The sequence below is a fragment of the Adiantum capillus-veneris genome, chromosome 19 (assembly GCF_014529385.1).
Source record: "Adiantum capillus-veneris isolate H3 chromosome 19, ASM1452938v2, whole genome shotgun sequence".
NCBI lineage: Eukaryota > Viridiplantae > Streptophyta > Polypodiopsida > Polypodiales > Pteridaceae > Adiantum > Adiantum capillus-veneris.
The window spans coordinates 98,582,175-98,607,138 of NC_140949.1; the positions used below are offsets into that span (position 1 = coordinate 98,582,175).

The 24,964-nt window shown below is 44.4% G+C and overlaps 1 protein-coding gene across 1 annotated transcript in view; it reads right to left on the reverse strand.

Moving 5' to 3' along the window:
- Positions 1 to 24,579, reverse strand: part of LOC147434531 (sodium-dependent phosphate transport protein 1, chloroplastic-like) — a 45,812-nt gene extending 21,233 nt beyond the window's left edge. Inside the window, exons 1-5 of the mRNA XM_086490978.1 lie at positions 24,113 to 24,579; positions 962 to 1,581; positions 758 to 865; positions 392 to 547; positions 46 to 261 (exon numbers count right to left, since the gene is read on the reverse strand). Of these exons, the coding sequence (XP_086347104.1) occupies positions 46 to 261; positions 392 to 547; positions 758 to 865; positions 962 to 1,581; positions 24,113 to 24,167 (1,155 nt within the window). The 5' untranslated portion in view covers positions 24,168 to 24,579. The remainder of the gene's footprint in view (positions 1 to 45; positions 262 to 391; positions 548 to 757; positions 866 to 961; positions 1,582 to 24,112) is intronic.
- Positions 24,580 to 24,964: the final 385 nt, after the last annotated feature.

Below are 24,964 nucleotides of genomic sequence, written 5' to 3' on the forward strand. Positions count from 1 at the left end.
ACTTCTAAAGACCTTGCTTGAAGGACAAAAGCAAACAGAACTTACAAGCCGTTCCCAAGCAAAATACCAGAAAGCCCCCAGAGAACCAAAGGACCAGAAAACAGAGGGCCAACTAAATTTGTGGATAAGAGAAGGGGAAAATGCAAGCCCAGTCACAGACCCAAGATACATTCCGCTGTAAACAAGCGCCAAAGATCTGCTTCTTTCACTTACAGGAACCCACTTGGATAATAGATTGTTCATTGCAGGCATTGCAACTCCCTGCAAGAAGCAAGAATAACAAGACTATCTTTAAATGCAGACACTTTTTCAAGGACATTCAAAAAGCCATTGAAAGACGATACTGACGGACTCAGCAAACTGTAAGAAAAAGAAAATGTGACTTTGATACCTCGCCAATCCCCATACATGCTCGAACAAGGAGTAAAAATGGCAGTCCAAGCTTTGCTGCAAATGGTGTGGCCATAGTTGCCAATGACCACCAAATTACTCCAAAACCCAAAACCTGCTTCCCACCAATGCTGTCTGCCCAAATTCCTCCTGCAATCTAGCTCACAAAGCATTGAATGTTCACACACAAGCACATACCCGCGAAAAGGTACAGAAGTAAACCTATGTGATGCCAGAGAGCGTGTAAATACTAGAGACCCTAAAGCAAAGCATGAAAAATAACAAAACCCTACACAGAAACTGGCTAGTACAGAAAATTTGACCCCACAGTTTTGTTTATTTGCCCCAACTAAAAATGAGACTTTACCTGAGTGAGGAGATATCCCCAGAAAAAAGAAGACTGCACCAAACCCACAGTTGTATGGTCCCAGTTGTACTCAGCAGACATAGGCAGAATAGCTATACTCATGTTTACCTGTAATCAAAAATGGAAAACAGCATGATAAACCCCTAACTCTCAGCTAGCTCATACATCCAGAGCAAAAGCAGAAATCCTGGGGACAGTCTCTACCCGATCCATGTTGCACAGGAGAAAAGCAAAGAAGCATAGAATCACAATGACCCAACGTTTAGGGAGCTGCTGTGGCCATGATGCTGCAACTTTGCTTCCTGCACTCTCAGTCGAAAGAGTTTCTTCTTCATGTGAGGCCCCATTGGTACCCTTCTGAGGAACCAAATCAGCTGTAGATGCCTGACTTACTGACACATCTGTACCAAGTACTTCTGCATGAGACTCGTATTTCCTCTCTCCAAGTCCAACACTATCAAAGTGTGGACCATGGCCATGGCACAAGACATTGAGCTTCTCATATTTTAAGTTCTTAAAAGAGGTGTTGCTCATAGACTCAGACATTAGAAAGCACTTTATTCCTGAAAAACTGGCTTGTGAAATATCAACAGAGCCACTTAGGGAAGACAGCCTCGCAGTAGAGAGTAGTTTCTCCGTAAAAAGTTTGCCATCAACACTTGAATCAGGCACACCAGTCGCACAGTTTCTGCCAAACAAGCTGCTTGAAATTCGATGGCGAGAGGAAAGAGACCTCCAGGAGGCCCTTCCAATAAAACTGGATGTGTCCATCCTCTTACTTTGCAGGCATTGACAACACTCTTGAGGTTCTATGAGGCATTGCCCTGCAAGATTACACATTAAGAACAAAAGGACAATCAGGACACACAGATCAAATAAAAAAATGAAAACACGGCTTAATATAGCAATTAACTACAATGCAAGACAGCACTTTTTCTTTACCCCACGTTGCGCCATCAATTGGAAGTGACTTAAGCGGGAAAGCATGACCAGGAGTGAGTGAATACAGAGGACTATGAGGAGTGGTACTGGGAAGTTAAGCCCTTGGATATGGCATTATTTCTCTGAGTGCTCTAGAAATCTTAAAGCGCACAGCGCAGTAGGGAAGATTTGGAAAGCTTCAAGGATGACTCAATGGGCATGCATGTAAAATATTGGCGTCCATTTAGCCAAATTCCAACTCTGACAGGTGTTTTACATGTAGAAAATTGCCATCAATCTAATTGAACTCGTTACAAATGATCTTTTTGGGCCAAAATGTATTGACTGTAGGCATTGTAAATATATCATTTTGAGAAAGGTGTGTGTGTGTGTGTGTGTTGGGGGGGGGATTATGATAAAAATCACCACATTTTGTTATTTTACAGATAAATACAAGGCGCCCTCTCAAGCTCATGTAATCAAGTCCCCTATTAGTAGGTAACACATTTCTTTACGATGCACGAAGCATGTAATGAAATTTGTTTAGCCTTCCCCTCCGGAGCTTTAGATGTCTCTGCTTTGTTTCCTCCTTTGTGGGAAACTTTGAGAATATATGTCCTTGCTCATCACCAAATGTGAAGCACTTTTCCTGCTTGAACCATCCCAGTTTCTGTCTTCGGCTGATGTCACAAGACGGGCACCACGTGCCAATAGAAAAGAACAGACTGAACAGACTTTTAGCACTTCAATAACAACTGAACTGAAAGAGAGAGACGACACGCGACACGAAGTGGCGGAATTCCACCCCAGAGAGTATTGGCCCCAAACCTTGGCGCCCCTTTAGGTATTTCTTTATATTGCATCAACACAGTACAATCCGGTACTCCAGACTCTGCACCTTCTCCAAGAAGCATGCCAAAGAATGAGCCCTAGCCTCATATTTAAAGGACCTTGGCCTAAAAAGCAGTTACAGTGAAAAGCCTTCAAAACTCAAAAGCTTCTGGTCCAAAAACAATGCCAAAAAGCTGCCAACGTAAATCACGAAAATCCGTACAATCCTACCTCGTCAACACTACCAGTGTAAAAAGCGGAAATCCGTACACTTCAACCACATCAGCAGTCAGCGGAATTTTCGGAAATCTGCCACGTCATCAATTTTTGGCTCTTTGTGGGTCCTGCTTTATTTTAATCCTTTATGTCACTTGGGGCCCCATCGGACGGGGTCCCCATAAGTTGGTAGGACTTCTTCTTCTATTACTTGTTCTTCTTAGGTTTAGGCCCCTCGGCCGGCATCTGCAAGTTGGCTTTATTCTTCAGGGCTTTGACACGTCAGCCATAGTTACAAGGAATGGCCATTTTCAGGTCTCCATTCCCCGTTCCCATTCCAACTTCCCATTCCGAATCCCCATTCCATGTTTTAGACGTGAGTATCCATATGAGGGTCATTCTGAGAGACAATCAGTTTTCTCTCTTTGTTAAGGAGTTGGCTTCTCTTTTCGGCTCTTTTGATCAAGGAGTTGGCTTCTCCTCTCGTCCAGATCGAAACTCTTGATATTCCGGCGTAGTAAAATTAGCCATCACACCCAGACCGCACTGATCTTCCACAGGTGTCTTCATGCACTAAACTTACATACCCAGGCAATCTCATCCAATTAGGAATATTCAGTGGTTGGCACATCACAATGCAACACAAATGCTCACATATGCATGTTACAAGACATAGAAACATAAAGCTGCCAATGAACACTCCTCCCGCATAACCTAACAAGGTCCGGGCAGGGAGATAGTCAACGACTCCCTCATCACTCCTCCCGCATAACCTATAAAGGTCCGGGCCGGGGGATATAGAGGCCTTTTACAACCAAACGCCCCCCAGACCACAGCCCCGTCGTTTGGAGGTGCTGAGAGTAACCACTACTCAGACTTTCTTAATACTCCTCCCGCATAACCATCCAGGTCCAGGCCGGGAGTCAAAACAACAATACTCCCCCCGTAAATAACCACAAGGGTCCGGGCCATAAGTAAAAACAACACTTTTCTATCATTCAATACTCCCCTCGCAAACAACCACAAGGGTCTGGGCCATGAGTATGAGCAAGCATTCTCAAACATCATTTCTCACTACTCCACTTGAGATTAAAATCACCAATCATAGAAACCAGTATTAAAACCAGAGTCAAACAATTCAAATCGGCACCAAGACAGGTTCAAAATAGATACCATCCATTTCAAACAAATTCCAAACAAGATCACCAAACAAGTTCTCAAACAGATTTCAAACTTAAAAATCAATCTCGACATCAGTTGAGCTCGAAAGGTCGACTGACTTTCCATCCTGAAACCTGCACCAAAAAAAATTAGGGTTAGGTTCATTCCATAGGGTCGTAGCTGACTGCACCATGGTCCATAAGCTCTTGGACAGACAATGTTCCTTTGGCAACGATGGTCGTCCGAAGACATAGCAATCACACTGGACCTCCAAGGTTATCAACTCGAGAACAGACATCTACTGAGACATGTCAAGAAATTTCAAGATATAATCTGCTAAGTTTCTATGGCAAGCATTTCAGAATACCCCACTCTGCCAAAAGTTGCACACCGAAGGAAGATGTCAGAAATCCATATTACTTCGGGCAAAAAGAATTCTTGAAAGCTTGCCAAGTACTTGGAGTAAGCTGCTTGGTAGCTATCAACATCTGCATGGCACTGCCTCTGAGAAAAACAGCAACTCGAAACAAATCTTGGATCCTTCTCTTGTAAGTGATCTTTATGGCTTATGCCCTGTAAGACATGAGCGGTGAAGACGGGAGCGCGTCCAAGGCACGATGAAGTAAGGGTGGGAGTGGCTAATAAGTCCGGGATCGGAGCACAAACCTTCTTCAAATCAAATTCCAGCAGTCTCTAGACTACTCTGTCTGCTCTTTTGTAGGACCGGTATGCTTTCAAAAAAGCACACGCCTGATGCTCTGATACCATTGTCACAAGACACGCACCCACATGCCAATAGAAAAGAATAGATTGAACAGACTTTAAGCAATTCAATAATAACAAAATTGAGAGAGAGAGAGAGAGAGAGAGAGACGATACGCGACACGGAGTGACGGAATTCCACCCCAGAGAGTGATGGCCCCAAACCTTGGCGCCCCTTTCGGTATTTCTTTATATTGCATCAACACAGTACAAGCCAGTACTCCAGAATCTACACCTTCTCCAGGAAGCATGCCAAAGAATGAGCCCTAGCCTTATATTTAAAGGCCCTTGGCCTAAAATGCAGTTACAGTGAAAAGCCTTCAAAACTCAAAAGCTTCTGGTCCAAAAGCAATTGCCAAAAAGCTGCCAGCGTAAATCACGGAAATCCATACAGTCCTGCCACGTCAGCACTGCCCGCGTAAAAAGTGGAAATCCGTACGGTTCTGCCACGTTAGCAGTCAACGGAATTTTCGGAAATCTGCCACGTCATCAGTTTTTAGCTCTTTGTGGGTCCTGCTTTATGTTGATCCTTTATGTCACTTGGGGCCCCATCGGACAGGGTCCCCATAAGTTGGTAGGACTTCTTCTTCTGTTACTTGTTCTTCTTAGGGTTTAGGCCCCTCGGTCAGCATCTGCAAGTTGGCTTTATTCTTCAGGGCTTTTACACATCAACAGTTTGTGACAGCTGACTACTACTTCTGCTTGCCTAATGGCTTGTGACAGCCTGATGACATGGCATAGCCCACTGTGCAAGAAGAAAGAAATGAAATGAAAGGAAATGTTTGTCAGTTTCTGCAAAAGGCCTAAAAGACATATGAGACCAAAACATCACATCATCGCCGTATGATCCAAATGTCGAGTATAGAAAATACAAAAGAGTAAAGTAACCGCTAAAATGTGAACAAATAAGTGAGCGAGTAGAGCCAGCCAAGCCTAGTCTCCTCAATGGGCTGCTTCTCTAAGCTCTGAGTACCATAACATGAAGTTTCTCATGGGCCGCTGCATCATGGTGCCAATCTCCTCCTCTATAAAGAACCTCAAAGAATCTGCTCTGTGCCTCTCAATAATGGACCGGATGGGCGATGATAGATATGTTGGTGACATGGCCTACGAGAGGCGCGAGGTCGTCAAGATCTATTGATATTTGTAGCTCTATCTAGGACAGTCCCATGAGCTGGAAACTGACATGTCCAAGGGTGCTAAGGAAGGAATCTGACACCTGCCTCTGAATCAAACCTGTGCTAGGGCTTGAAGAACTCCATAAAAAGGATATATGCCTGCACAAGTCCAGCGAGAATAGCCCAAGACATCTTGGATCACCATAATCCATCATCCTGGACGGAGGCCAGAATAACTGCATGAAGAGACAATGAAATCATCCACGTATCTCATAATATACTGGGCACTGGCATATGTAATGCTCCTTTGCTATCCACAGCCGATGGGAGGCGGTACAAAGCTGTCCTATGACACATCGCAGCCCGTGAGAGAGGAGTGGATCCATGTATCTGGGCCGTACAATAAATCTATCCTCAGTAATGTGAAGAAAAAGCTTTCCGAAAAAAGCCATTTTCTCCTCAAATCCCGAGGAGAAGTCATCCCTCTCCCTGTATCAATCTGCATGAGATCCTGTCTGATAATCTTGTTGATCTCTAAACATGTGAATGCCCCTGAGTGCCTAGATGTAATGAAAGGGTAAGAATCTGTGCATAGCAAAGCCATGCAATGGAAACCAGGCTAACATTTTTGCATACCAACATCTAGAGTTTCCCCCCATGGTGAGTTGTCGAGACGACTTGATGGCCAATTTAGTATAGCGATGACCTAGAAGCACCACAAGAAAATGCAAGACATATCTGTCACAAGTTTGTAATGTGGCATGCCCAACTTAAAAGATGGGCCGAGAGGACCAGAAGGTTAGAGTTTCAAAACTCTAACCATGAACAACTTGAAGATTATGGCCGAGGAGCCTTAACCCTAAAAATTCAGAGCGTAAGGGCTGGGGCAGAAATTCCATAAATCACGCTGAGCTGCCATGTGGCACTATTGTAAAGACCCCCGCGTTTTGTGCTGGCTGAAAATCTCGCAGGTTTTCTGTATGCTTTTGGGCAGATTCTCTTGAATGCAAGAGTGTCACAAACTGCTAACTTGTCAAGCCACTGAAGACTCGGCGGGTTGGGGTTTCCCATACCCAACCATAGCCTACCTGCAGATCCCGGCCGAGGGGCCTAAACCCTAAGCAACAAAAGAAGCAAAAGCAGCAGAAGAAGTTTTACCAATTTGCAAAGTCTTGCCGAGTGGCCTATTCTTAAAAGAAGAGTTCCCACCAACTTATGGGACCCCATTTGATGGGTCCCAAGTGACCTAAGGACAAAATAAATCAGGACCTACACACATACAACTTACCTTGCATAAATTGCTAATGACGTGGCAGCTATACGGACACCCACGTTTCACGCTAATGGCGTGACAACTGCACGGATTTCCGCGAACGCGCTGGCAGCTTTGGGCATCAGCATTTTGGACCAGAAGCTTTTGAGTTTTAATGCTTTTAATGTAAACTGCTTTCAAAGGCCAAGGGCCTTTAAATATGACCCATGGACTCTCACTCTAGTAGTCTACCTACGGGAGATGCAAGGCAGAGCCATGGGAGTTGTACTTTGGTGAAGCAATATAAAGAAATATCAAAAGGAGCGCCAGGGTTGGGGGCCAGTGCTCTCTTGGGGTGGAACTCCGACACTCCCCGTTTCATGTGTCGTGCATCTCTTTCACTTCATTGTTATTGAAGTGCTTAAAGTTGTTCAGTCTGTTCTTTTCCGTTGGCACAGGGTGCTGCTTCCGTTAGAAAGAGCTTTTAGACTTGCTTTTGGGGCTCTGCTTTTGGGCAACCCTTGTACAGTTTATAAGAGTCCTTTGGGGATCACTCTCAGAGAGCATCTAGACGTGGAGTCTTGGAGAGCTCGACCCTGGTAGAGTTGTGCCTTTATGATCGGCAATCAATAAAGAAATACCAGCAGGGCGCTAGTCTTTAGGGCCTACGCATCTAGGGGAACTCCGCCGTTCCATGTCGACTCTCTTCTTGCTCTCTCTCTCTATTCAAGTTCATTTCGTGTGTTGCTATTGATTTCTTGCTCGGAGTGTCCAAGCCTGTAACAGTGGTATCACAGCTTAGACCCTTCTTCTTCTGCGGAGGATCCAATCCTTTTCTGCACCACTCATGGGTTCTAGCAGTGAATTTGATAGAGGCGACACCCTTCCAACTACTCGTCTACGGGGAGATGAAGAAAACCCTGATCTCAGCCGGGGAACAAAATAAACCAACAGAGATAAGCAAGGCTCGTTCCGATGATTCAGGAGACCATGGCAAATTTCCGATAGGGAATCTAGACATGACGAGGTACTGACGTCAATTGCAAGTTCACACGTGTGAAAAGATTGATCAAGTACTCCTAGGACCCAAAGTATTTGAAGCACCTCAAGAATCATTCCCTTGCTGAGGTTCACTCTAGATGGCGGGAAGCCGTCCATTCACCTCTGAAGTAGGCAATGAAGCAGAAAGTAAAGCGGAGTGCAGAAAAGTAGAAACTGTACTTGCAGAGAGAGTTTAATGAAGCTCTTGACAATAAGGTCAATCAATTGATGAAAAGCACAAAGCACTCTTGACAAGATGGTCAATCGGTTGATGAAAAGCACGAAGCACTCTCGTAAGAAAAGTAAATCAACAGATTACCCCGCAACGGTTCCAGCAGTTCCTCTTTCTCTAGATCTAGTGAGGACAAAAAAAGCGGTAGAAGTAGAGTAGGACCAAGAAACGTAGATCCAAAGAAAAGGTCTAGAAAGCGAAGAAAGCAATCTAGCAATCCAGAGGAGGAGACCTCGTCCTCTTCTTACAGTTCAGACAACGGGAAAAAGAGAAAGAAGACTAAGGAGTTCAAGGATGGGGGTCAAAAAATTAAGTTTGATGCATTTTCACGCTACAAGGATATCCCTTGCTTTCATATAGTAGTTGACGTCGTCTTTTTGGGAGGTTCTTTCTCGCAAGTCTCCAAGGTGCGAAGGGGAGCATCTTATCTGAAAGAGAGCCCTCATGCATGGTGGTCTACTCTGCTATTGCATAAGAAGCACCTAAGAAGTGGATAAAATTCAAGAGGAGTTTCACTTCAGCATGGTTGACAGAAGAATATGAAGAAGATGTCATCACAGCTTGACATCATTTGAGAATGAAGAAGGAAGAAACTTTCGTTGACTATTGCTAGAGTTTGGATATCTTTTTACCAGTATCTTCTTTTTGGAAGATCACCTTTTTAAGCAACACGTTGAGCGGTTTTTTTGCGGCCTCTCAAAGAGACTCGGCGATGTTGTGGTTTTGTTGCGGCCTCTCAAAGAGACTCGGCAATGTTGCCTGAAGCACAAGCCCAACTCCATTCAAAGACTTATGGGGCATGCCAAGGAAGGCTTTGGTATACATGCTGGCACCCTAACCTATCCTACAGACAAGTTAGTGTCCACCTCAATGGGGCAAGAATCTTCCAAGGGAAAGCAGAATCAAAAAAAGAAATCCACAGGGCCCAAATTGACAGAAGAGCAACATGCTAAGCACTTCAAAGAAGGCAAGCGTTATGGCTGTTGTGAACAAGGGCGCATCTTCACGAAGTGTCCAAAGAAAGAACCGAGGGAACCAGCTGATAATTCATCAGAAAGTTCCAACCATTTGGAATGATGTGTGGTAGATAGGGGAGAAAGACCAGCAACCAACAAGTCCTAGGGCACAAGAAAAAGAACAAACAAGTAAGCTAGGTCCACCAATATTTTGGTCAAGAGCAGGATTTTTCCAGAACTCGATGCAAAGCGGATAGAGAAGGAGAACTTGCAAATTCTCTTCAATTTTGAGTTGCATCTTCAAGGCTTTTGGAATTTTAGCAATGTCTATTCCTCTATTCCTCAAGTGACGTCGAATATGGTGCAATGCGTGCTGCACAACAAGGGAGCCATTCCACTCCTTTGTCGTAGGTTGCCTAGATTGAATAAAGTCGCTAATTTCATTAAGGGTCTTAGAAACGAAATACTAAAAAAAGACCTTTATTTGAAGGATTTTGCTTCTCTAGAAGGAGTAACAAAAGAAGCCTTGTATGCCTCAACCACCCAAAACACGTTCTATAGCAAGTGAAACTGCAATCGGAAAAACCAACACAGCCCAGCCACTAGCCAATGTCGAACAACTAATTGATGAGGCAAGAATTTGGTTTTCAAATAAGCGCAGAATGTAAGACAATCTCAAAAGAGGAAGTGTGACATCTACGGGGGCGATCACCCTACCACTCAATGCTACACCCAACCAAGACCTGTAGTGCCAAATGTAACTCAACAACAAGACTTAGGGATATAGATGGTATGTGTTACAAGCTTGGACACTCCAAGCGAGAAATCAATAGCAACACACGAACATAAACTTCAAAATCACTGAACTTTACTAGAGAGAGAGAGAGAGAGAGAGAGAGAGAGAGAGAGAGTCGACACGGCACGGCGGGCTTCTGCACCCAAAACGCTGGCCCCAAAGACTGGCGCCGCTTTCGGTATTTCTTTATTATTGCTCACAGCAAAGTACAACTCCCGAGGGTCTTCTACTCTCAGACTTTGCGTCCGGATGCTCTGCAGGGTGAGAGACCCAAGGGCTCTTTTAAAGTTACAAGGGATGCAAATCCCCAAAAGCTATCAATTCAAAAGCACTTCTTCCCAAAAGCATCTGCTCTCAAAGCTAGCGCTAGGATCTCCCAAAAGCAAACTGCGTAATTTATGGAAATCCGTACAGCCTGCCACATGGCACCAGCAACGCAAAAGCGGAGATTCCGTACTATCCTGCCACATCAGCATGTTAGCGTATTTACTGAAATCCTCCTCAGAGTTGATAGGGTTTTAGGCCCCTCAGCCAGTCCTTCCTAGGTTCAGAACTTCCTTAGTTTTTCGGATTCCCTTTCTCTTGTCCACTCGACCATTTCTCTTACACTTGGGCATGCCACGTCATCACTTTGTAACATTCCCCCTCTCGAAAGAATTGTAATTGCCCTCGATTACGCCTGCAAAACAGCCAAAGGACAGAAACCTTCTTCAGGAGACACCGATTCTATGTACTCATGCACCAGACTCCACAAATCCAGCACTTCTACAAAGACATCAATCACTGATCAATCACATTTCTGTCGATGGTCTCACATACAAATCCTGACCGTTGTAACCATTATTTAGCAATGACATCCAAACCACGCTGATCTTTTCACGGACCTTGATCTACTAAGTCTTGTTATTAACACATTCATATCCATTTCACATTTCAATCAAGCAAAACATGCCCATGACCATCCACACAAGACAGTACATACACATAGCATGCAATGCACAAAATCACACATTCAATCTAGCCATCTCATTCCGTCCAGAACTCTTGTTGCAGCTATAGCATTTTGTAGCCATCTCATCCTTCCGGAACTCTTGATGGACTCAAAATAGTATCCAGTCATCCCATCCAGATAGACATCTTGATGCACTCGAATCTCATTCAGTTCACATTCACTTAGCCATCACATCCGGATCTCACTGATCTCTAACAGGTGTCTAGATGCAATGAGTTCCAATCATTCATCAAACAAAATGCTGCAGACATTTCTTCTCTCTCTACATGTCTCTAACAATACACACATAAAAGAGCACATGTTTTCAGTTCAATCAAGGAAATTTCCATTTCAGTGCACACAGTCCATAAAGTCATTCCGCAAAATATTGTCAGCCCGACAGTATCCTAAAATCTCACACAGAAATCAGTGACTATATTCAATCTAGGCAATCTGTGACAAAGTGGCTCCCCTCTTGTGCAATCCGGACTGCACCAGATTCAACCTGTTGATATCGGTAAGTTTTGGCATAGACACTGCTAATAGCGCAAAAGCTTCAAGGTACAGCTCTCTCTGAAGAGAATTTGCGAGGTTCTCTTCCTCCATCCACTTTGTATCGAGGGCTAAAAAGTACCCTTGACCAAATTATCCGGTCAACCTAGCTTACCTTTCTGTTCTTTTCTCGTGCCCTGGAACCTAAGGGTAACTCACCTCCCAACCCATGTGTACTCTTGGGTTCTTTATGGCTTATGCCCTTCACAATAGAGTGATGAAGATGGGAGCACACCCGATGCGTGATGGACTAAGGGTGGGAGTTGAGACCGGCCGTAGGGCGGGAGGCGTTGGCTTTCACCCGAAATTCTTTACTTTAGACACACACACAGAGCACTTTGCAGAGGTAACCTGTAAAAGAATAAAGAAATACCGAAAGGGGCGCCAATTTTGGGGCCTACAGGTTGTCGGTGTCCGCTTGGAGCATTCTAGCTTCCGAGCCGTGTGTGTACTTAGGTGTTAATCCTCATTACAGGAGTGGCTAGTAAGTCTAGGGCAGGGACACGAAGCTTCTTTGACAAACAAAATTCTCTTAACTCCTCTGTCAGATTCTCCTCAAGAATCTATGTGTGTTGTAGAAGGGATCAAATCCTCCGTAGAAGAAGAATCTTTATGAGCTCTCATACCATTGTTACAAGCTTAGACACTCCAAGCGGAAAATCAATAGCAACACACGAACGGAAACTTCAAAATTACTGAAATTTACTAGAGATAGAGAGAGTCGACACAGCACACGGAGTTCCGTGCTCAGAAGCACTAGCCCCAAAGACTGGCGCCACGGGAGTGCGCCCGATGCGCGATGGACTAAGGGTGAGAGTGGCTAGTAAGACCGGGGCAGGGACACGAAGATTCTAAGTTCTCTCGACTGCTTTGTCAGATTCTCCTCGAGAATCTGTGTGCTGCAGAAGGGATCGGATCCTTCGTAGAAGAAGAATCTTTCTGAGCTCTGATACCATTGTTACATGCTTGGACACTCCAAGCGAGAAATCAATAGCAACACACTAACAGAAACTTCAAAATCACTGACCTTTATGAGAGAGAGAGAGAGAGAGAGAGAGAATCCACACGGCATGGCAGAGTTCCGCACCCGGAAGCACCAGGTCCCTTTCAGTATTTCTTTATTAGTGCTCACAGCAAAGTACAACTCCCGAGGGTCCTCTGCTCTCACTCTACGTCCAAATGCTCTGTAGAGTGAGAGACCCAAGGGCTCTTTCAAAGTTACAAGGGATGCCTAAAAGCAGAGCCCCAAAAGCTATCAATTCAAAAGCACTTATTCCCAAAAGCGTTTGATCTTAAAAGCTAGCGCCAGGATCTCTCAAAAGCAGCCACCGTAATTTGCAAAAATCCGTACAGCTTGCCACGTGGCATCAGCAACGCAAAACGCAAAAATTCTGTATTGTCCTACCACGTCATCATCCATACGGATTGCCACATCTACATGTCAACGCATTTTGCAAAAATCTTCCTCAGACTAAGCTTTTGATCTTTAAGGTTTTAGGCACCTCCGCCAGTCCTTCCTGGGTTCAAAACTTCCTTAGTTCTCTTTGGATTCCATTTCTCTTGTCCACTCAAACTGTTTCTCTTCCAGTTGGGCATGCCACATCATCACTCTGCGACAGTCTGGCAGGATAGCAATTAAAATACGCATATTTTATTTAGAATATGGACGTCCCATATCGAAATGTACAGTACGTCTCATAACGTTTCTATTCTAGCGTTTTTTTGCTCAAAACATATTATATTCTAATGTCTTTTGCTAGCTCATCAAGTGTCTTTTAGAGGTTCATGGTGCTTGTTTATGTATGACATGGTTAAGCATTCACAAGTCATTGAGGGGGTGCATGACCCGCTTCATTTGTCCTTATTAAAGTATCATCTTTAAAAAAGTTGACGTAATTTGTTTTTTATTCTCAAAAATACATCTAGTATGCATGTTGTACACCGCGTATAAACGTCCTATCCCGTATCTGCAGATTGACTTTATGAAAATATGTACATTGAATTGGAAATTTCCTAGATTGAATTGATTATATGTGCTCTTCCACCTGTGTATTGTTAGAGTATCTGTAGAGAGAGATGAAACGTCTGCAAAATAACGGGACGGCACCACATGCAAACGAAAAAGAGCAGACTGAACAACTTTAAGCACTTCAAATAACAACTAAACTGCAAGAGATGCACGACAGACGAGATGCGGAGTGGTAGAGTTCCACCCCAAGAGAGCATTGGCCCCAAACCCTCGCGCCCCTTACGGTATTTCTTTATAGTGCTTCAACAAGGTACAATCCCTACAACTCAGCTTTGCTTCTTCCACTCGGTAGAATGCCAAAGCAAGAGCCCACGCCACATATTTAAAGGCCCTTGGCCTCTAGAAGCAGTACAAGAAAAGCATCAAGTTTTAAAAGCATCTGATCCCCAAAAACTTGCGAAAAAAGGGATGTTCGTACTCTGCCACATTATCAACACTCAGCATGATTTGCAGAAATCTGTACAGTATGCCACGATCATCAACATCGCAGTCCGTTTAGCTGCCACAACATCAAGTTTTTATGCCAAAATTTTGTGTGTGTGTGTGTGTGTGTGTGTGTGTGTGTGTGTGTGTGTGTGTGTGTGCTGGCTTGATTTTTAATGGCTTAGGCCCTTTGGCCCCATCAGAGGGGGTCCCATAAGCTAGTGGGAACTTCCAATAAAAATTGGGCCACACAACAAGACTTCGTATGTTGATAAAACTTTTTCTGTTGCTTCTTCTCTTCGGGTTTAGGCCCCATTGGCCAGGATTTGCAAGTCGGCTAAGGTTAGGCTTGGAGAGCCCTAGCCCGCCTGATCTTTAGTGGCTTGACACATCAGCAGTTTGTGACGTGCAGCATTTTTTCTAATGAATGATTTGATAAATTTAGTACATCTAGACATCTGCTAGAGATCAACGAGATCTGGACATGATGGCTAAGTGAATGTGCTTCTCGTGCATCAAGATTTCTATCTAAATGAGATGATTGGATGCTGTTGTGAGTGCATCAAGAGTTTTGGAAGGATGAGATGACTACACAGAGGTCTAGGTACATTAAGAGTTTTGGACTAAGTGAGATGACTAGATTGAAAGATTGCACCTCGGTGTCCATTGTAAACTAAGTGTTTGATTTGTGAACTGCATGCTCTGTGAATGTAGTGTCTTGTGAGGATGGTCATGGACATGGTTCGCTTGAAATGTGTGAAGATATGAATCTAATAGTGACAAAAATTAGTGGATCAAGACATTCGTGAAAAGATAAGCACAGTCTAAATAGGTTACAATAATGATGATTTGCATCTAGGACCCTCGATGGAAATGTGATTGATCAATGAGTATGTTTTTTTGCAAGTACTAGACGTGTGTAGTTTAGTACATGGGCACATAGAGTCAACATCTACTTAAGAAAGTTTTTGGCCTTTGTCTATTTGCACCTGTAATCAAGGGCGATTATAATTCTTTCGAGAGGGGGGTATGCCACAAGTTTGTGTCGTGGCATGCCCAATTAAAAGGATGGGCCGGGAGGAACAGGGGGTTAAGAGTTTAAAAACTCTAACCCTTATCAACTTGAAGATTATGGTTGAGGGGCCTAAACCCTAAAGCGTAAGGGCTGGGCTGAAATTCCATAAATCACACCGAGCTGCCATATGGCACTATTTTACGGGCACCCACGTTTTGTGTTGGCTGAAAAGCTGGCAGGTTTTGTGCATGCTTTTGGGAGCAGATGCTTTTGGATGCAAGAGCTTTAAGACTTGGTGCTTTTGGGAAAACCTTGAACAGTTTATAAGAGTCCTTCGGGCGTCACTCTCCAAGAGCATCTGGACACAAAGTCTCAAAGAGCTGGACCCTTGGGGAGTTGTACCTTTATGATCAGCAATCAATAAAGAAATATCGGAAGCGGCACCAGTCTTTGGGGCCAGTGCATTTGGGGACAGAACTCCGTTGTTCCGTGTCCACTCTCTTCTTATACTCTTTCTCTCTCTATGCAAGTTCGGTTCATTTATTTGCAGTTTCTATTCATGTGTTGCTATTGATTTCTCGCTTGGAGTGTCCAAGCCTATAACTTTATCTGGTAAGTGCCTCAACCACAATCAATGTAGCTCCCAATCCCACTCTGACGACCTCATGGGGAACAGCAGCCTTACATCGGATCATCCTAAAGATCGTAGCAACTAGTGGTCTCTCCATATTTCTCCATCCATCACACCTCCGACGAGATCGAATACCATGGTCTAGACTAAGTCCCGATATTTGTACCCCATACAAATAGTGTGGATGTCACCAATGTATGAAACAACCACAGCTTAGTGCAAGGCTCTTGACACTATACAAACGAGCACATCTACTACAGCCGTGCAAGGGTTGCATATCCTCATGTCAATCTCGAAGCTGCCTCTCGCATAGAGAAGGCGTGTCCTAAAAAATGACTCCCAGATGTGTAGGACTACATGCTCATCCACAAGGATTTTAAGGCCATTTGATTTTTGAGCCGATTTGTCATAAGGAAATAGCTTTCAAATCGCGTTTTGTACACAATCGATAAGTATGTAGTTAGAGAGACTTGATAGAATACAAGATTTGTGTTCCTTGAGACCTCGTTGGTGCAATGAAGATCGAAAGCTTCAAGCACCAAGATTATGCCCTTAACTATCTTACCAAAGCATTAACTTGTCCCCGGCCTCAATCCCAAAACCTCAAACACCTTCGAAGGTGGAGAGAGCGGCAGGGAATGAGGGTAGGGAAGAGGAAGAAGAAGTAACATACGAGAAAGACACAGACTCCTCACTTGACATCTCTTGTTGCTTAGCGTAGCATAATAGCATACTAATGGAGATGGCAAGCATGCACTTTGGAGCATGGCTCTTGGTTGGACTTGCATTCCATAGCCAAGAGTTGTTGGTGTAGGCTGGGTTGTGGGTGTCTAGCCCCACTATTTAGTTCAAGTGCTTGTACTATTCTTTTCCCCATCACTAAAGGTACTCGGGTCATGGGGTTTTGAAAAAGGGGAAGGGCGGGGGGGGGGGGGAGCAGCAGCCCATCGTCTTGCCCCAATTTCGTGTTGATTCTATTTATCTCCTATTCTCCCAAGTAATACTTAGTTTGTAAGGTGCAGCGGAAGTGAATGTTGAACTTTGCTCACGATGAGTGCTCCGAACTGTGCTCAAGGGTTCCTTTTACTTATGAAAGGGAGAGGCTTCCGTTCCTTTAGTGAGAGAGTGCAATGGACACAAACAAAGTGGATGAACACTGTGAATGAAGGTGCTAAGACTGAGAGATAGAGAGAGAAGAGAAACGACACCAGAGATGTTGTAAACTCTCCTCCAAGGGCCCCACTCTCGATGGCGAGAGTGGTCTACTATCGATTGCACAATCTAGTACAAGATGCTGATGCAAATCTAATGACTATGTCGAGGCTGACAGTGATGACGACGAGGACGAGACTATGGCTGAAAACTAAATGCTTCGAACTGGTTCTTGTCGGGCTATTCCTTCTTATCTGCTTTGGCTGAATTTGCTGATGTAATTCTGGTTCGGGCTGCCACAAACGCTGGTCATAGGCTGTGCAAAAACGCTACTGAAGGCTGGCTGTTTTGCTGGGTTTCCTTGCTGAATTTGTTGCTGCAACCACTGCTGAAAACGCTGGTTCAAGGGCCTGAAAAACGCTATACAGCACGTTGAAAAACGCCATGCTCTATGGCTGAAAAACGCCATATGGAATTGTCTCCAAAAACGCTGGCAGGGCTATCCCTTTGCTGGCTGAAATCGCCCAAGGCTCAATGCTGGAGACGCTAGGGAGCTTGTGGTAAAAACACTCGGATTGCTGGGGAAAGATGCCGGGGGAAGTCTTGCTTGAGAGAGGTTCTTGTTCTTGTTGAGAGTTGGCCTGTTGAGCGCTGCTCCTGCTGCCTCATCTCCCAGAAAGTGCTAGCTTTGGTTTGCTTATATATTATCTTAGCAAAATTGCCCTACCAACAAAAGTCACTTAATAAATAAGTGAAAAATGTCGAAAACAAGGAAAATAGGTTTTAATGCACTGGAAAATTCCCCTAATGGATTCTGATGGGAATGCTGATGATCATGTTGTGTGCAACCGGAGGATATGCATCTAATCTAAGTGTCTGGTCATGCACGGTCTGCGAACAGACTCACAAAAGTGCCAGATCACTTCCTATTCTAGACTGACTTGACTGAACTGAACCCTGGTCATGCTGTAGCTTGTCCACGGACACATAGAATTGGATGTGTCACGTGATATCCCCTCCTTTTCAAAGTGAGGTATTGGTACCGAACTGTATGGTGTCGAGGGAGATCGTTAACAGCAACCGGAATCCTGGAAGGGACTCTTCGCCAGCCCACTCTGATGTGTGGGTCATGCGGTACTTGAACTTCATAATGGTCTGCAAAGCTTGCTTCTTTGGGCCGTGCCGAAAGCGACACAAAGTCTTTTGTGGCTCCTTCGATGCTTCAACTTCGTCTAGAGTCATGCTTCTTCCTTCTTCAAGAATCTCCATGGCTGAAAATTCCTGAAACCGCTTCCAACACAAGAACATGAACATACCTATTCCATGTAAAGTGACTGAAAAAAATATAGTCTTCCTCAAAGACTGTGCATGCAATGTAGATGAACAAAGAGACGGAGTGCCAAACCGTTCACCACACACACGCAAACAATGAGATTGAATCTTGTCGTGCTGATCTAAATCAATCCACTGTGGCAAAACACAATGAATGACCATGCTTGGTACTCATACTTTCATGTGCTCTTTCTACAACTGTGTCGTGCCAAGAAAGAGACATGGAATGTGACTTCCTTGAATGCATACTTTTCAGCTTTTCATCAAAAATCCGCATACATCCGTGCTCATTCATGAGTGAAACGTGCTGAACGTACAAGATGTCATGCGTAGGAAAAGGGATCAAATAAAGAGGTTGACTAAAATACAGGAAACGATCACAAATGAAACACTTGAACAATGCGTGTTGACTAAGCATGCGAACACATAGTACTTCCTGTAAGGGTTCTTTGGACCTAGGCTCGAGAGCCAAGATCAGTTCTTTGTGTTTGATCGAATCTGCCTGGGGGGGGGGGGGGGGGGGTTTTGTGGACCTCGACTCGAAAGCCAAGATCGATTCTTCGTGATTGATCGAATCTGCAACGAGGTTAGCTTCGCTAGAAAAAGCATCAACTAAACCATCATCCTTGTGAACAATCACGTCTGGATCATACAAATCATCATACTTGTGAGAAATCACATCGTGGTCATTATGCAAATCATCATGCTTGTCAGTGTCATCCAAATCATCATGCTCATCATTATCATTCAAATCATCATGCAAATCCTGTGGATCATGCTTTGGAGAAGACGAGACCGAAAGAGTCTCCTTCTCCTGAATCCGTTCAATTTTCGCTTGCACATTAGAAATGAGCAATGGAGAATGAAAAACTTGCTCTCCACGAATGACAATGGGAGAGTCACTTTTTGCATTGAAAGTGAACGTATTTTTCGCCGAATCAATGAGAGGGTCATGCTCACGAAACCATCGAATGTCCAAAACCATATCACATCTGGAAAGAGGAGAGACTCAAAATTTTCTATGGAAAGCAGCTTGTTGAACTGTAAACAACACATCAAAGCACTCCTTCATAATGAGAGAATCCATACCAGGAGCGAAGCCAAAGACCTCAAGAGGAGATTTCTGACTAACCTCTAGGCGGGCTATCACACTGCCCCGTCATATGACCATAACATTTAATGAGAGACTATCAATGGGAGGGTCATGAGAAACTTGGGGCACACTCGTGTTGTCATTGATTGCAATTGACACAGGAAGTGGGTTCTGTGGATTCATTAGATTCAAGCTTAGGACATATTCTTTTTATGTGACCCTTAATGTGACAATGAAAACGACGACCTTCCTTAGAATAAGTACTTTGCTCTTCCGACGTGATGTATCCTCCTAAAATTCCTTGTGCTACCTTTTCATCTGGAGTGAGCTTAGGTTTAGCAATTGTGTTATCTTTACCCTTAGGTTCATTAGAAGAGTTCTTCTCTAAGAGACTATTGGAATATTGGTTAGAAGAGTTACCGTTCTTAGGGTTCTGAGAGGTTTGAGAGGTACTTCTGGAAGTCTTGTTTTCCTTAGGCTTTCCCTTGTTGTGCTTCATCTCTTGTGCGAGAGCAATCGCTACCGCCTTGTTGAAATCGATTGGATCGAACACCTCCACATCATACGTGATATACTCGTCCAATCCATAAAGGAATGCCTCTTTGAGCTCATCATTCAACTTTTCTAATTGGGTACCTAGCTGCAAAACACGATTAGAGAAATACATAACTGCATACCATTTTGTTTGAGAGCGCGCCAATCATCCTTCAATCGTGCGAGGTACTAAAACCGCGTATTGAGCTTGTCTTGGAAATCAGCCCAACTGAAGGAAAGGGGCGTGAATTCGTCGGCTACCTCTAGGTGCGCGGCTAATTGTGGCTCTTGCCATGCGTGGTACCAAATGATGGCATCATCGGCAAGGTACATAGCTACCGTCAAAACCTTGCTATTTCCTGTCTTCTTAGTTGTCGCAAAATAAGCAATTAATTGATGCAACCAAGAATGAATAACCGTAGCATCCATCTTACCATCATACTTACTGAACTGGATCTTCTCTGTGACTGGGTTGTTGGAGTCCGAATCTCGGCTTGCGCCACTTGATGAACTACCAACATCTTTGGCTGGCTCGGACTTCGAGGCGAAAATATGTCGTACAAACTCTTGCATGCGTTGTTCACTCTGTGTCGCCCGCTCTGCCTGTCGTTCTTCAGCCGCCAAGCGCGCTTGCTCACGCTCACGGTCAAAGGTGTCTTGTCTGAGTTGGCGTTCACGCTCCAAGGCTTCTTGTCTTTCTGCTTTTCTTTCTAGTTGTGCCATCGCAACGCGAATCGTTTCTTGTTGCTGTGCCATCATCTCCAACATCAACTTGACCACCGCCTCCATAGGATTTGGTACAATCCGTGGTGTAGATGGGGAAGGGAGAGGGTCCGAAAAACCTCCTGGTGGGAAGAATTCTTCTTCGCCTCTCTCATGCTCATCACTTCCAAGCGAAGTATCCATTCCGCTTCGAGGTGATGACCATACACTGTAATCTTGGTTCTTAAGTTCATGAGGAACTTGGGTTCTTGTGGGTCTTGGGTTCTTGGGGGCCTTGAGTGCTTGAGGTTCTTGAGGGTCTTGAGGTTCTCGAGGTTCTTCTTTCACTTGCAATCTGTATTAGAGAAGGATCTTCTCTTCACCCAAGTTCTGCTCTTTTCCGCGGGCGCACCCCTTGGCGGCCTTCGCTCACACCAAGGTTGCTTTTTCCCACCTCACGTCGATTGGCCGGCCGCTAAGTGCACGGTCCGCTCTCAATGAGTGAAAAGAGGCACAAGGGGAGGCTGGACAAGCCCTTCTTTCTTGGGATTCCTGTCACTCTTCAAAACACGATTAGGAATCGACACGCCCAAGGAATCTTGGGTTACGTGCGACCGCAACAAGCAAAAAAATTTATGTGGTTCTTGTAGTTCTTTCCTTGAGTGATACAGAACGTTGCCAAAGCTCTGATACCAATGTAAGGTGCAGTGGAAGTGAATGTTGAACTTTCCTCAAGATGAGTACTCCGAACTGTGCTCAAGGATTCCTTTTACTTACGAAAGGGAGAGGCTTCCGTTCCTTTAGTGAGAGAGTGCAATGGACACAAACAAAGTGGATGAACACTGTGAATGAAGGTGCAGAGACTGAGAGATAGAGAGAGAAGAGAATACGACACCAGACATTGTAAAACCCTCCTCCAAGGGCCCCACTCTCGATGGCGAGAGTGGTCTACTATCGATTGCACAATCTGGTACAAGATGCTAATGCAAATCTAATGACTATGTCGAGGCCGACGGTGATGACGACGAGGACGAGACTATGGCTGAAAACTGAATGCTTCGAACTGGTTCTTGTCGGGCTATTCCTTCTTATCTGCTTTGGCTGAATTTGGTGATGTAAAGTGCTGGTTCGGGCTGCCACAAACGTTGGTCATAGGCTGTGCAAAAACGCTATTGAAGGCTGGCTGTTTTGCTGAGTTTCCTTGCTGAATTTGCTGCTGCAACCACTGCTGAAAACGCTGGTTCAAGGGCCTGAAAAACACTGTACAGCAGGTTGAAAAACGCTATGCTCTATGGCTGAAAAACGCCAGATGGAATTGTCTCCAAAAACGCTGGCAAGGCTATCCCTTTGCTGGCTGAAATCGCCCAAGGCTCAAGGCTAGAGACGCTAGGGAGCTTGTGGTAAAAACGCTGGGATTGCTGGGGAAAGACATCACCAAGGGGGAAGTCTTGCTTGAGAGAGGTTCTTGTTCTTGTTGAGATTTGGCCTGTTGCGCAGTGCTCCTGCTGCCTCATCTGCCAGAAAGTGCTATATATATTATCTTAGCAAAATTACCCTACCTAGTTCCCAACAAAAGTCACTTAATAAATAAGTGAAAAATGTCAAAAACAGGGAAAATAGGTTTTAATGCACTAGAAAATTCCCCTGATGGATTCTGATGGATTTTGATGGGAATGCTGATGATCATGTTGTGTGCAACCGGAGGATATGCATCTAATCTAAGCGTCTGGTCATGCACGGTCTGCGAACAGACTCACAAAAGTGCCAAATCACTTCCTATTCTAGACTGACTTGACTGAACTGATCCCTGGTCATGCTGTAGCTTGTCCACGGACACATAGGGTTGGATGTGTCACATGACATAGTTCTATTGAGTTCCAATTGCTCCACTTACTCGGGAGTCACTACTCATATATTCAACAGCGCACTAGTAGGAGGCCTTCAGCAAAGTGGACTACGCAGTGCGCACACCATTGTACCCATCCAAAACAAGGAGAGATGATGGATGCAAATAGCTAGGGGACTTCCATGATATGAAACACATTGGGAAACAATATGGAGAAATGTTCAAGGCAGCTTTGAGAACATACTCATAGAGAGAGCCATTGCGAGTATGTGGAGAAAGTGAAGAAGTCTCCTCCTCACTTGTTCCCCCTAGGAAAATAGAAACTATTTGAGTGACAATCACAGCAACCACATGTTGTGGAGTCTTAAGAGAACTTGAACCCATACAAGACATATAATTCTCATTGAGCTGATTTGTAAGGGATATTTTCATGCTTGCATTTCTACTTCGAGTAAACATTGAAAATACCCATGGACTATGTAATTGCATACATGAATCCAGGTAAAGTACTAGACCCTGTTATAAAGATAAGCCGAGTTAAAACTTATTTGTGGTCATCCACAAAACAATTCAAACATCTCTTCCATGAGTAGTATTGACTAGATAGTCAATGACCGCCTTACTAACTTCAACATAAGCCAATAGAAGGTGTAGAACCATGTACTATGGAGCGCGAGTGGCGCATCAGGTTAGCATGCAAAAAGTGCACCATGGTGCCAATAGCATGGGAATGGAGTCCAATGGCTGGATAGTGGGCCACTTCAGAGTGCCCTATGAGGCTATGGACAGCCCCAAAGGTGTGTAGCCCAACGCACCATGGGCTTGGGTTATGTTTGCTACTATCCAACCAAAAATGAATGGTCAGGCTTACCTATGTGGTGGGGTGGATAATTCTAATTTCGTGCTCCCAATTACACAGCTCCTGTATGAAAAGCCTGCCCCAAGAGACCTTGGATATGACGCCCACATCTCACTATCAATATATGCTGATCTACCACCTTAAAGAAGAGACAGACACCCATTAAGCATCATCATGGATTTAATTGTTGCTCCTTGGGAAGCAATGTGTCTCAAGAAGAAGCACTCATTCCTATGCTTGCGAAGGAGATTAACTTTTTCTAAAAGCTACACTACGACAGCCATAACCACTAATACCACTGAAGAAAGCAAGCCAAATTCCCTACTTCCATTGTGCGTGTTCACATCATAAAACGTGGTAAAAGTTGCGACCAAAACCAATTGTGTTCCTCACTTTATCCACAATTCACAATACCAACCTCCAAAAAGTCTCGTTGAAGCATTCCTTGATTCTCTAATAGCTTCTAGTGAAAAGGTAACGTAGGATTCATCTTCAACCCTATGGTGGCATAGCCAATACCATTATACAATCAAGAACAGCTGCTGAACTTGAAGGGAAAACTCTCCTCTAGGTTTCAACTTCAACACTATGGTGGCATAGACTATACCATTATACAATCAAAACAGCTGCTGAATTTGAAGGGAAAACCCTCCTCTACTAAAATTAAAAACTCTCATCTTCAAGTCATATGACTCTTTATTAAAAAAAAAATCTTCTCCTGCTCAACGAACTTTCACAACAAAAAACCTTCCTATACTCATACCTGAGGCCAGCCACACCTCCGCATGAAACAGTTCAACTAACTGAAGCTTCTCAGCGCCAAAAACTAATGTGTTGCATGGAGTGTGCCACTGATTTGACTTTAACCCAGACTTCACATAAAATTAAGTTCACTTGTGCGATAACCAACCTGAAAGTGCTGCAATGCTGGTATTGAATTGAACGATGATTGCTCCAATAGTCATGGTGAAATGCGGTGTCAACAATTGAAATCACCTCCAAGCAAGGGCTGCTTGCTTACGTTTCAGGCGCATCAGAATGCTTAACTATTGACAGCATTTGCATGAGCGCTGGGAGGAGCAATTGGGTCTTGTGTGCATGTAGATGATGAAAATTGGAATTCAGGAGCCTGAATGAGCAATTGTCTTGCGCGAATGAAGAAACTCAACGTACATGCATGCCTTTTTTCTCTCTGCTCGAAGGCTGCTGTAAAAATGGCTCTTCTAGTAGGCTATGTCCCGAAATGGGTGCACGCGCGTCCGTGCGTATGTGCGTTGGGTGCTAAAACGTGCGTGGATTTAGTGCAGGGAGCTCTCCTGCGAGGGTCGCAAGCGGAACTCCTGGCATTGCAGCTCCGTTATCCTTTGCCAATGAGCTTCGATATTTTACTCGAGACCGCCTGTGGCCGGTCAATTTCGGGCACCAGTAGTATGTTCCATTAACGTGACCGGTAAGTCGGAGCCCACGTGGCACATTTTTTGCGGCACCTTTTAAAGGTTCCATAACCTTATGTTTTCCAACAAAAGTCGGCCTCCAACATTTTGCCACCTATCAAAAATCTTGGCTTGATTGACATAGAGCCTGGTCGCATGAGCGGAGGAGCCTGCTCGTCAGCTGGTTACTAGCAAGTTAAAAAGAGAGAGAAGGTGCTCATCCGTCAAGTCACATCATCTCAAAAGGCAGGCGAGGACATATATCTTCCCTCGTAATCAGTAAAATATCCACTTATTGCCTCAAAATCACCAAGATTTCCATAAAATGG